Raw genomic sequence first — 13,600 nt, forward strand, 5'->3', positions numbered from 1 at the left:
ATCCTGGTTGATGATGTGCAGTTGCAGCGGGAAGGAGATGGGTTGGCAAACTAAATTTTTGAAGCCCAAATCAAGCAGCCGTCACTAGCACCCAATCGCGGGGCATTCTTCAAGCGCATTCTCCGTATTCTGGTCGTGGGTTTATCCTCCGTGGGAGAATTCGCCGGTGAATATTCTTGCTTTGACCAAAAAAAGGGAGTCAAGCTCTCTCTGAGGTGGCAATAGTACGGAGCATGTCGTGTGAACATGGCCAATGCATGGCTACACAAAAAGAGAGAGTAGAGAGGCTCCATTCCTGTGGTATTCCCGACATCTCAAAATCTGGGAAGCATTTCATGGGCCTCGGGCGGGAGCGATCTTCTCCAACCCTCAAAAAAGAAAACGGATCGAAAAGAAAAAGAAAAGGAGCTGCTTGCCCGTCTGTCCCATGGTAAACATACAAGTCTAATTTTTTTTTTTTTTTTTTTTTTTTTTTTTTTTCTCCCTTTTTGCCCCTTCTTGTGCATGCCAGGACAAGTCCCATACCGTGGAGCGAAAAGAAAGCCACGAATGGGACAACAAAGTTTCCAAAGCCGAAGCTCAGGGACCGTTCCCTTCCCGGACCCAAAAAAAAAAAAATAGGACATGGGTTGTGCCGACAGGAGAGGCGCAGGTCGTGGAAATATCAGTCCCATAGGAGGATCCCGCTCCTATGATTTGTTGGTTTGATTGGTTGTATGTTTTGAAGGGTGGATAATCTCATTTTTGGGATTCGTTTCCATCCTGGTGGTTTTTCATCCCTTTTTTTTTTTTACTTTTTCTATTTTTTCATTTTCATTTTTTTTTTTTTTTTGGCTCCGTGAGTTATTCACATGGGACGGGCTTTAGTCCCTTGGACCCCATTGATTTCACTCCAAATTCGACGAGCGGAATGATTTGACAAGCCAGCAGGTACGGAGTTATGCATCTTCTCATTATTCCGGACTCCGTCATCTTTTCAAATCCCGAGTTCGGACTTGGGGCCTTGGGGCCTGAGAACGGTTGGCCCATTTCAGGTTTGGAGACCGGTTATGGAGCTTCTGCACTGTCTTCAATTCAGCGAGGGGGGCATACCCTGCATTGCCCTCACGGGTGAGAGATTCCATCAATCTTGGACTTTTCGACAACAAGTTCTAGCAATACGGGCTGAAAAATGCACGATGAGAGAGCCCCTCCTTTTGCGCCAATTATGGAATGTTAACCTCGATGGCTGAGGACCTCTCAATCTCACCAGAGCCAACGAAACAACAACTTGCAATAAAAGGTGCTCCGTGTAGCCCTCGATAAACCTTGTCTCGAAAATGCTTTTTCAGTTCCAAGCCCGGTCAGGAGATACTTCTCTGAAGTTACATGGACTATTATCTCCCCAGCAAGGCAAAACCAGAAAACCACACTGATCCCAGTCGTCTAATCTTTCAGCTTCGAACCAACGGGCCTTGAAACATTAAGATTGACTTATTTCGAGGCGTATTCACGTAACTGACCATTGACGAAGTTATATGGAAATGGAAATTGGATTTCCAGGGACATAACTATTGTCAACGTCGGGAATGATGGCGTATATCGGTGGAGAATATTCGCTGTCGGAGAGGGTGCAAAAAATCAAGGCTTTTATAAATAAATTCTCCAAAGCCTTTCCTCCTCTGGAGTGACGAGTTACAAAACCGAACACGCGGTTATTTGGAGTGGATCGACGGCTCATGCCGGGCTCGTAACCGCTAGAAGCGACGCACATCCGCTTGTACGGGGCAATGGAGATTCATTCAAAATCAACATTTTGGGGTATCGAGTACATGGCTATATTATTATGTCGATCTCCTGGAGTTGCTGCCAGCTCTGCCTCACCACTACCTTATCCACAACCCCATCCAGGCCCGCCCACCCTCCCAGGCTTGCTGCATGTACGGAGTATAATAGGCAGCGTATGTACGGAGTGCCGGGTTCCGTACCTGCGTCAGAGATATTGTCAGGGACATATGTATGATAATTTTTGCGACCACAGAAGCGGGAAGCTACCTCAAGGAAAGAATTGTCTGTCTCAATGCTTTCCTGGGTACTACTGCAAGGCACAAGGTTTAGTGCTCCCGCACACGCACACAAAAGAAACACAAGGCAGGCAAGGACAAGAGCATGTATCTGCAATTATGTATTGAGTATGTGCGTATAGAGAAGCATGCAAGGAATCAATTAACCTCACATTGCATCATCCCATCAAATCCCTTGGGGAGCGATGCCGGCTCGGTCCCTACATGAGGGTACATTATGAAAGATGCATCCCCGTTTCATATGCCTGAGACGTCTCGTGTTTGTGCGATGGATGACATTCCGTTGGGCCTTTGCTCTCCTCTTACATTTCTAAGCAACCTTGAATGAAAATCTCCGGTTATGAAATATTGAACATCGGGGAATTCATCGAGGCGAAAGTCATGAAAACCGCCAGTTTCTCTCGCTGTCCGGTTACCTTGGTTAATTCCACAACTTTCAATTCCACCGCCACGGCTATTCGAAAGTGAGGGATATTATGTATTTCAACCCATCGATGAACATCCAGGAAGACGCAACAGGGATGTGCAAAGATCTCACGGAATGACGGAGGAATTTGCAGGGCTTCGATGGACAGAGCTTTGAATAAAGTTTCGTTCCCCGCCCCCCCTGCGACGGTGGTAATGGCGGCTATTCTTAGCACGGGCCAAATTCGCTTAGTAGTCAGGATTCAATCCACGTCCAGAAGCGATGCGGTTGAAGTGACAATGCTCGAGCACATGAATAGTTCTCATGTTGGCAACCTCAGTGTCGGGGATCTCGCTGCCGTCTTAGTCAAATCGCCGAGCGCAATGGTATGACTCGTAAAGTGAATGCCAAATGTCACCCCATTGAAAAAATATTATGTTTCCTTCATCACCACCTAAAATCGGGAGCTGGCCCCAGCGCAGATTTGATTTACAGGTCAGCGAGGCGCGCCCTGTGATGGAAGTGTAGATCTGCTCGTCAAGCCTGCCTTGCGGGTTCGGCATGCTGATATGTTACTTGGCAAAATGGCAGAGTTCAGACTCCACGTTGTGAATTCAACAAACGGTTCCGAATTATTGTCGTGGTTGAACCGCGAAAAAGTGACACTTTGCTTGACGGCACATCACAGTCTGGCGTCTTTGGATTCCTGTTCAGCAAGCAAATGGGACATTGACAGGCATGGAATTGATAATCCCCCCATCCATCCAGGGTTGCCATGGCGGGGCAGACCCTCCGGATTGACAACGCAGAGGTCGACAAGGGATAGTATGCTTGGCATTAAGCCACCCGCGGTCGATGTAGGACGAGAGAGCAGGGATTGGATGCAACAAAGACGGGGAATTCCGTTCTTTGCACAAAGTGCCACCTTCATCCAGTCATGGGGTTGCGCATCAACCGAATGAAAGTCACGAGCGGGCTGCCTTGACAAACCAGATACCAAGAGACTTTGATGGGGACGTTGCGGGTTTTCGCTGCCTTACGCACGCACTCTTGCTTCACCCATTGATCCCCACCGTGATGGAGCGAGCGAACGACGGATCAGGACAGCAACCCAATCATATGCGAAGTGCTGAGGGCGGTCCAGACTCTTTTACCGCCCTGGCTCTCTCATGGGCTGTGACCACCAGCGATGTGCTACGTGGCTGAGATAGCATTTCCTGGCAGAATCCTTTTTTCCAACTTGCGATCTTTCCGCTCCGCGTCACCCAAAGACTGGGACGATCTGTCCTCGTTGGTCAGATCAGCCTTGGGGACTATCCGGCTGAGATTGAACTCCAAACAAAGGGTGAAAGTCGCAAAATAACGCCACTCACGACACGACTCTTGGAAACCAGAACAGATCAAGGCCGGTGAAATTGAGGCCGAGCAGCCTCATGATGGAGTAAGCAAGCGAATTGACTGGTGGTTGCAGCAGCCACGTATGTAAGGCCAAAACAGACGCCGTCGAAGATCCATGAGCGCCAAGACCCGAGCTTGTGAGCAGATTCGGATGTCGTCGTTTCGAATGACCCTCTCTCCTTTCTTTCTTTCTTTCTCCGCACTCACTCACCCACTCACTGAACCCTCACACCTGCTCTCTGCTTCGTATCTCTCGGCTGGTTTCAATGAGTCGTGGTGATTCATCGGCATGGTAGACAGCGTGGAACTCATTAATGGGCTAAAAACTCTCAACCCCATCGAATGGATCCAAAAAGGGAATATTTCAACGAGGAGAGACTAGGAGGCCAGGGTTACCTCAAAGTCCTTCACAACCTTTCGCCCCCATGAGCTTTCAAAAAACCCCCCGGTTACCTATCCGAGGCTAATGCACTGCCCAAAAGCGAACAGGGTTTAGCCCGTTACCCTTGTCACCTCGTTGACACCCCCTCTGCCATGAGATCTCTGGAGATTGGGACGCGCGCATGCACGGACACGCAGGCTTGTCAGAAATTCTCTGGCTTTCTTGCTGAATTTGGAGCACATACAACCGATCATGGGAATTGTCGACGAAATTCTGAGATGACCAGGGGACGCGTGTGGCCTCCGCAACCTCGCCTAACTTGCCGCTCTGATTGAAGACAACCTTGCATTGCGAAGGTTTCCGCCGTTATCGAACCACTCTCCTCCGTGACCTGGTTGGATTATCTTTCCTTGCGGTGGTTCTCTTCCCATGCGAGTCGCCCTTGGTCAATCAAATAATAGATTGTGGAGCCTCTAGTGTGTGGTCATAGCGGTTTCAGCTGCATCCACCCGTGATTGCATATGCGAGTGTTTGTCGACTTCCGAGAAGATCCATGCCACCCGTTTCTAAAGCTGATCGTTGAAGCTCACACCCAGAAGAGTCTTTTCATTGGATGTTCAGCTGAATAACAAAATAATGCATCTCCAGGCTGGCGAGATTTTGCAAGTGAATTTTGATATTCCTCCTGGTACGGGTAAATTCCATTTTTGTGCGACGAGCAGATTGCAGCCTTTTTCCCAAGGATAATGAGGAACTGTGTTGCCAATTTGGAGCAATCATGATCAAATTCACAAATCACAGCCAAGCACGCAAACCAACGACAAAAGGTAAATTAACTCTTGGCCAGCTTTATCTCCATGTTGCTTTTGGTATTCACAGCATAATAAATGCCGACAGAGAGTTACAAGCACAGTTGGAGAAAAGGAATAGACACTCGCTTCATGCGAAAATAATTTCTAGGCCTAGCTAAATATTGCAGTTAATCTAGCCGCGTTTTTCTTTCAAATACCCTACAGCTGGAGTACAAATTAGGCCTTCTCAAAGACCGTCTAGGTGTTGGTACACTTGGGCTCATTTGGTCTTATTCTGACCGCCAACTTGTCCACACCGACATCAAGCACTTTCGTACTCGTGGCCCTCGGGCCCCGGAAGACTTCGAGGTGTAAGTTGTGACGAACCTAGGAGCCAAGTTATCGACGTAGACGGTCTGAGACACACACACCGAGCATCGACTACGGGCCTGCAGCAGTACCAACCCAACATTGATATAAGTGCGATGTGCACCGTTTTCTGAGCCAAACGTATTTTTTCTACACCGCATACCCGCGCCTTGGCCCTCCAATCTTTCCCGGTCTAATATTTTGAGTTCACTGTTAAGGTTATCAGCCCTACTTTGTCTAACTTGCGATGCTCTTTGAATATGTGGCTTATCTTACAACTTATCATAGTATACCTCCTTTGAACAAGATTAGAGTAGGGAGCTATCCAAAAGCAGCCGGCTGACAATTCTCTTTCTCTAGCTTTAAGTGCGAGTGTGTCCACTCAGATCTCATCATGATCAAAAAAGAACCCTTTCCATCATCCTCTTCCCCCTCCTGGATACACAAGCTCCCACTATTTGTCTTCAGATATGTTACACGTGAACTTGTGTTACCTTTGGTTTCTCCCTCTTCACAACTGTGTGCAACTCTGACAAAGGAGGAAAGAATCTCAATGGCCTTAGGCCATCATTCCTTCGAGCACAGTGAGCTCATTACATTATCGAGGGTGACAATAGACAGAAGGAAGCTTAAGAACGCAGGGACTCTCTGTAGCTTCTTTTTCAGCCATTATATTCGATTTAGAATATTACGTTTCAGGCCAGGGCAATGAGAACGAGGATCTTCTAGGTCTCTGATATCAAGTTGGGAGCAGAGCTGAGGTTGCGGCTTGAATCTTCGTCCGGTAATTGAGTCGAGAGACACTGCTGGAAGCTAGAGGCTCGAGTGACTGTGTCCGGGTACCAAAAGAGATAATTCTTATTTTCTTAGGCTTTGACTGTGTATCACTTGAGACTGCGTCTCTTTGCAGATGCCAAAGGTCCACATGGTTAGAAAATCCCCCTGGCATGGCAGTTTTGACTGGAGCCAGCATCAACCGCACCCATACATTGACGCACGAACATCAAGCCTGTAGAGTGCGAAGAGCCCAGATCAAAAGGGTAAAAGTTGCTTGTACGGAGTCGCATACGTATGTACAACAAGAGTGGTGCCACGTAACACTATTAGTGTTTCATTGGTATGACTACAGAGGACAGGAGAAATAATGAAGCTCTGAAAATGTACTGCTATTCCTCTGGTCTGGTTTTTAATGCCTTGACTTTGCAAACGCTTCTTTGGAAAAAATGGAGCTATTCCGACGATAGAAGCACTTCGAAGTATGAGTACCTCTTCAGGTATAACTAAGCTACACTTGCAATGCCTCGACCCAAGATTCCTCTCTGCATTGACGTTTCTTTAGCTGATGGAAGCTCTTGCTAATCTCTTACCTTCAATCGAAGATGCGTTCTGCAGGCTGTCGCATCGTACACATCTAATTTATGTATAGCTATATTTACGGGACATTTTCCCGCCCTGCAGAACCCACGATCGATACCTTCCAAGAGTGCCTGTTGAATTGACGAGTCCATTGGGACCGCATGTCCCGGAAAATACGTCCCCACCGGGAATGCTTTTCGGGTGTTGGTACGGAGTAAACACACATATCGAATAGAGCGGTGCAACACCCCAAGTGAGACTTCTTTCTGTATGTACCCAGATCGAAAACATGAATCTTAAAATAGCAGGTCAAATGATGAAGGTTCTTTGTGGCACTCAAAGCTACCATTGATCCCGACCGTGACGAGGAATCCATGTCTATCAGGGGCTTCCCCCACCCAGCACAGAGAATGCACACTTTCAAGCTTTGCTTCTTTCATCAAGAAATATGTTGGCCAAGGACAAAGAGCTGGCTGAGACACAAAACTTTCTGCATACATATATATGCAGGTAAGTAGGTTATCATCAGAGCTTTCGGGTTGCAGACATGATGTCATCCAATGAGGAATGAGTTGCTATGACTTATCCCCAGAATTTTACTGCTTTTAACGGGGCTGGTAAAGGGTATATCATAGGGATTTACATGTTGGCATGTCCTTTCTGAATCAATTCCGAAGATTTCTACTCTCTGCGCGGGATTACGCAAAATATCTTGTATTGAAAGAGCTAGCGGTCGATGGTATCACAAAGATGGGGGTGATCCCCTCGCCTGCCAGTCCTCCCTTTGTTGTTACACCTTGGCCCAATAACAGGCAAAAAAGGATGCAATATGTTACCAAGATGCACTTTTGGGACCGTATATTTGGACGTCCATTTGTATCGTATAGACCTATGAATGTTCATACCAAACATACAGTGGGACCAATAATGTATCTTGAAGACTTTGCCCGACTCATTTTGTCAGAGATCGAGGAGTCGCTGCATAATCATGTAAGTCAGGTATGTTTGAGGGGTAAATCTATTTTAACTCAGATGCTGTGCTATTGTACTCCACTTTGCCTCTCTTAACCTGCATGGAGTCCTGTGGAGTACAACGGTAACTCTACCGCGTTTTGAAATGTCCAACAAGCGGAATAGACGAAAGACATGAGTGACTCAGCCGTCGGTATATACGTATGTACTATGCAGTGTTCATACTCCGCGTGTGCGGTACATAACCCTCTAGACGGGAAGAGACACCCATACCTTGCAATAACGTGGAATCTATATGGAGTACCTGTTCTTCAGGGCACGCTGCCGAGGCGTGCCTGCGAGAACTCGACCTGGGACGTGATGGGCAACCCCAATAAGAGGGTGAGTGTCAATAAGTTTGCTAAATTTTTGAACCGGGTTTGATTTGACCTATAGGTCCCGCACCGTAGAATGTATAGTTAAGTCGAGATCGAAATGATTGATTTGGATTTTGGAAAGCCAATATAAGCCCATGTAGCGAGGGAGGTCGCATTAGTCCTTCGAATCATGCAAAGGAGCAGAAAAGAGATTTTGCCAAGTATATTTCATCCCTAATGGAATCACATTTTATCTCAAATCACCAAGAAATGGATGTGGGCTGGACACTAGGGAAGTGAAGCCAAGGAATAGCATATTACCTTCTTTGGCTCTTTTCGCTTCTCTTTTCTTTCTGCTGAATGAACACTTGCTGCAAGATATCAAACCAATCCTTCTGATCGATCGTTAAGTCTTTCTTAGGATTTCGGAAGATCTGGGAAATGATATCTCGAATCCTGGTGCTCAAGGCTTTGAGCGCCATCATCGACTTCCAATCTTTCACCGAGAATCTAATGCGATTACCGTCTATTGACACCACCCCAGAATACATCTGCAAAATAAAGGAAAAATAACAAAGAGTGATCAGCTATATCTCAGTGTGAAAGCTAACATAGCGGACCGTTGTAACACATACCTTGAACTCAACATCACCGCAGAGCAACGCAATGGGAAAGTCCTCGACCGCGCTCGTCTCATGCGCGTTGTAGTTCCGATTTCGTGACTGCATTATATGATAATAGGAGAGCCACTTTGTTGAAAGTTCTGCAGTCTTATTTACTGATGTCGTGTGGAGAACCACTGACTGATTGTTTGAAATGTTCCTCCATCCTTTCCCTTGGCGGGTCAAAATCCTAGGGTAGAAACTCCATGCAATAACAGAGTTTACAACCAGGTCATTGCTGCTATTGACATCCAGTCGTTCGGGCACTGTGAAAAACTGGCGTCTGCGTCCAGAAAATCGTGCCCTTTGGCTCACATTAGCATTAGTTTCAGCTAGTGGTAGGTAGGAAATACTAACCTGCTCAAATCAGCTTCTTCGGAAACATCCAGCTTTACCAGGCCTGTATCAACTAGGGAAACTAGCAATTGAGTTTTGACATCTTCTATGTTTAACAGTGCTTGGGGGCTCAAGCAGTTCTTTCGACAGAACGTGAACTCGTTCATTCTTGGTGTCTCACGGCATTTTTTCCACGCACAGTAAGCGTTGTAGACAGACAACAGATCGGAATTCCCTACATTTTTATAAGCACTTATGGAATAGAACCCACGAGGGAAATATGTTCACTCACCTCGATCAAAAGCACGTTTTGCAGCCTGTGTGGCATTGCTCGATGCGGCTGTATGTACAAAAGGGGATTTGCAGGATAAAATGGCCGCGATGCTCACCGTTGAATCTACACATTGAAACAGAGCACCATACAGGATTAACTTGCCTAAGAACACATCCAGTGGCAGTTGAGCGAGTTGCCTGCCTAAGGGTGTCAACACTTCAGTGTTAGTAAGAGCCTTGACTGCTTTGAGTGCCTCTATCGCCCGACGAATATTCTTGGATGATGGAGGATCGAGTGCTTCAGAGAGAGTTTCCTCAATGTCACCGAGATTGCAGATTTTCACTCGAAGGATTAGGTCTTGAAGAGAGAGACGGAGCATTTCAGGGGTTTGTTGATCTGCCATCTGTGATGCAAATTAGACAAGAATACAAAGTTTATTAGGAAAAGACAATGCATACCAGTTTATCGTGGCGATGTTTGGTAAATAAGTGAAAACAGAGGCCTTCTTGAACTCTTCCAGCTCTGCCACGTCGTTGCTTAGCATTGGCACGGGATATAAACGTTTCAACGAGTCTTGATATCTGACGTCGCTCGTCAAACCTTTGAAGGTGTTAGCAAATGCCCTACAATGACAAAGACGCCAACTTACCGCATAACCTTCTCTTTTCCCGTATCTATTACTGCAGTTATATCCGGAATTGTAATCCCTAGGCTCGTTAGAAAGTGGAAGCCACGAAAAAGGTTATCTTCTGCGCTTATCATACCAGTCTCAGCAATATTTGTTGCGATGACAATTTTTCTTGTTCCCTTTTGAGGGACTAAAAATGCCTTTTCCTGCTCCTCACTGGCTATTGAAGAGTGAAGAGAATGCACTATCCAACCGTTTTCAAAAAATGGCTCTGAAAGTATTCCGTCATGCAGCCTGCGTATTTCCGCTAGCCCAGGCATGAAAACCAAGAATGCCTTGCTATATTTCTCTAGCCCGGGTTTAGTCGCTATAGTAAAAATCAAATCTATGATCAGCTTATAATCAAGGCGATATTCGTCAAAAGAACAAACCGCATCGCAGGTTTGTTTGCTATATGCGGACAATGTGGATCGTAGACTCTCGTCAGTTTGAGCCCGTTCAGTGCTGGAGAAATCGCTTTCGTCTGTATAATCTAGCGACTCCTTTTCGTGTGAACAGTGCCTCGTGACCTCGATCGCATCCTCCAGATAATTGGTTTGCACAGCGAATGTCCGACCAGGAATATTCAGGACTGGTGCGCCATCGAGATATGCAGAAAACATCTGCGCATCGACGGTCGCAGACATGAGGACTAATTTAAGGTCTGCTCGTTGATTCAAAAGTCGACGAAGTATAATCAATAAAAAATCGCTATCAAGCGTGCGCTCGTGAACTTCGTCCAAAACCAAATGAGTTATGTCGTTGAAATCATGCGGCCGCTCTAACATCCTGATTACTACTCCCGTTGTCCTAGCCTAAGGAGTCAGCCTGTACAAATGGGCGAAAATGATACCGGGTCACTTACGCATATATCAATCTACTAGATGCCACTACTTTGCTCTCCAGCCTTATTGCGTATCCCACAAGAGATCTAGCTGTTCCAACGGCGTCCCTACCCTCTCCGAGTTCTTCGCTAACTCTTTTTGCGAGTGATATGGCCGAAATCCTTCGTGGTTCGGTCACGTATATCTTGCAATGACGGCCCGCTGTGAGTTCATTTTCGAGGATAAAAGATGGTATTTGCGTGCTCTTGCCACTTCCGGTTTCGCTACAAATGATAAGCGTTTGGTTTGCTGAAATCATTTCTATTATCTGCTCTTTGAATGGCCATATTGGGAGGTTAGTCCGGGTTTTCATCATTTTTGCGAAAAGGTCGGTGGAAGATCGGTCTTTCCATAGGTTTTGGTAGTATTTTGACGGTTGCGAACTTGAAAATTTCGGTTGCAGATTTTCCTCTTGTCTCGCTCTCGCGTTTCCGTTCCGTCGTTTAAAATTTTCGATCAGCACGACATCCTCGTCGGCTTGACTTTTAACTTGTTGAAAAATATCCTGTAAACCCTTAACAACTTCCTTATCGGCAGCCTCCTCGTGTTCCTTTCTGGAGCTAGACAACTCATCCCACACGTCCTTCCACAGCCCAGGTAATTTCATGTACGCTCTATTTTCCCTCGTCGAAGAAGAGAGAATAAATAAGGCAACAACAGAGACGTAGGATTCTGCTTGCAGTGCAGTTGCCGCACTTATGGAATCCATCGAAACCTGTACGAAATGCGGATTCGAGGTGAAATATATGTCGGGGTACGGAATATCCAGAGGTACGTCCTGGGCTTTGGACCAAGTTATCCGAACACTCTTGCGGTGGGAATAAGACGTAGAATCCAAGTCCCTATAAACTATTTTGAAACCCGGGTCTCTAGATCACCATCAGCGTATTAGTATCAAAATTCAACAATTAAAGGCCCGGCATCCAAACCTCGTTCTGCACGCTTCTTCCAAAACGCGACGGGGATTGATCCCAACCGATTTACCAAAATCTCTGAGCTTAGTTGCCACACGCCCGTCGGTGAAGGCATTCGCAGCCGTTCCTATAGGGGAATCGGACTCAATCGCGAACATGCTTCCTAGGATGTTTTCGTCGTCGTCGCTATCGACTAAGTTCGGCTGCCCACCGGTATCGGTTGGTGGGCCCTTCCCATCTCTTCCTGATGCCATTTCCAGGCTAGGTTCTGTAGGTTTTAGTCGTCCACGTAACGACTCAGCGGTATCAGCACGCAATTCACAGAGCCTTTCTTTCCATTCAGCCTCAGCTTTTTCGGAATCAAATAAGATATCCCTTTCGACCACAGCAAGTTTAGTCTTTATTTTTTCTATCTGGGAATCAATTGCAGGGTCCACTACGCTCACAGCAGCCTTTTTGGACCTTGTCTTGGGATGATTGAAAAAACTTGGTTGAAGGGAATAGATACGTGATCGGAGTTCTAGATAACGCGGGATCAATGCGTCTGGATCCAGATCAATATCGGACATGTCAGGGTCTGAGTCCAACGAAGGGCTTGGGTGCGTAGGGCTTTTTGGCTTCGTTGATATATTGTTAACAGGAGTGGTTGTCCCAGAGTTTGGAGGTGTTGCTTCTATTTCATCTATTAAATTGTTAGCGCCACATTTGGTTTATGGGTTAAGTTCTGAATGCATCCACAGAGCAGACCTTTTTGATCGTCCGGCTTTGCTGGGGGTTTCTGCTGCCCGTATATCGGTAGCTCATCTTCGGAGGAGTGCGATGCCAGCCATTCAAGGACCGGGCCTATACTCGACGTGAAATCCTTGTTTGAGGCTTGATCCTGGGAAGAGTGTAAGAGAATTCCTCTCAACGCTTTATCCACCATGGACTTGGAAAACCCAAGTTTAAGCAGGGTCTCCTTGAGTGTCCACATGTTTATACATCGTTCTTCTTCATTTGCCATGAAATCAGCATTTTCGTCAAACCTACTAAAATAGGACGGTAATTTTTCAATTTCTTTGATTTCTTTTTCAATGATCAGGTTGCAGATATCCGGGCTTAACCAATCTCGAGTATTAATGGTCATCCCTTGAGCACGCAGAGTGCGGCGCTCTGTTTCGAGTCTTCCAGCTTGACGAGAAGCCTCGTTTTTGCATTTTCCTGCATACTTGTCTAACAGACTCTGTAGTTCAGCCTCTTCGAGATGTTTCTCGAGCTCCTCTGGCGGCAGGTTTTCCAAAGAATCCTTGGATTTCTCTGGTTGTCCTGCAGTGGCTGGTTTCTGCTCTTCTTTGGTAACAGATGGTTGTTCTGCCTTTGTTAACACTCCAGAGTTTATGACTTGTGATTTAGATGGGATTGAAGTAGTTGTGAATCCTCTTGCTGGGTTGGAAGCAGGCTTCTTCTTCTTGCGACCTGGTGCCATAGCCAAATCTGGCGTGATAGAGTCTATATAGTTTCAAGGAGGCAGGTGAGCTGGCAGAACAAAAATAAATGACTAAAGGAAAGATTTAAGAAGCTATATGACTGCTGACCGTATGCAAAATAGAAAAAATATTAATGCCTTTATGGCTAGTGATGTCTTATCAAGAACAATCAACTAGGCTTGAGAGTTGAGAGAAGTCTAAAAGTGGGTGCGGAAGATCCACCAGTCTTTGTCACCAAAGTTTCAAGCCACCACAGGGCAAGCACACAACATCAAACCCCACTACTTTCATGCTATAGCATGGA

The 13,600-nt window shown here is 46.3% G+C and overlaps 1 protein-coding gene across 1 annotated transcript; it reads right to left on the bottom strand.

The window, feature by feature from the left end:
• Positions 1-8,248: 8,248 nt before the first annotated feature.
• D8B26_008398 (uncharacterized protein) lies at positions 8,249-13,295 on the bottom strand (the record flags this gene model as incomplete). The annotated part of the gene is made up of 9 exons (XM_066125846.1): positions 8,249-8,644; positions 8,729-9,059; positions 9,113-9,326; positions 9,384-9,768; positions 9,824-9,965; positions 10,015-10,842; positions 10,898-11,785; positions 11,846-12,512; positions 12,578-13,295. 9 exons carry the CDS (start codon positions 13,293-13,295, stop codon positions 8,411-8,413), a joined length of 4,407 nt encoding a protein of 1,468 aa, XP_065981930.1. The 3' UTR covers positions 8,249-8,410.
• Positions 13,296-13,600: the final 305 nt, after the last annotated feature.

Source organism: Coccidioides posadasii, chromosome 7 (genome assembly GCF_018416015.2).
Source record: "Coccidioides posadasii str. Silveira chromosome 7, complete sequence".
NCBI lineage: Eukaryota > Fungi > Ascomycota > Eurotiomycetes > Onygenales > Onygenaceae > Coccidioides > Coccidioides posadasii.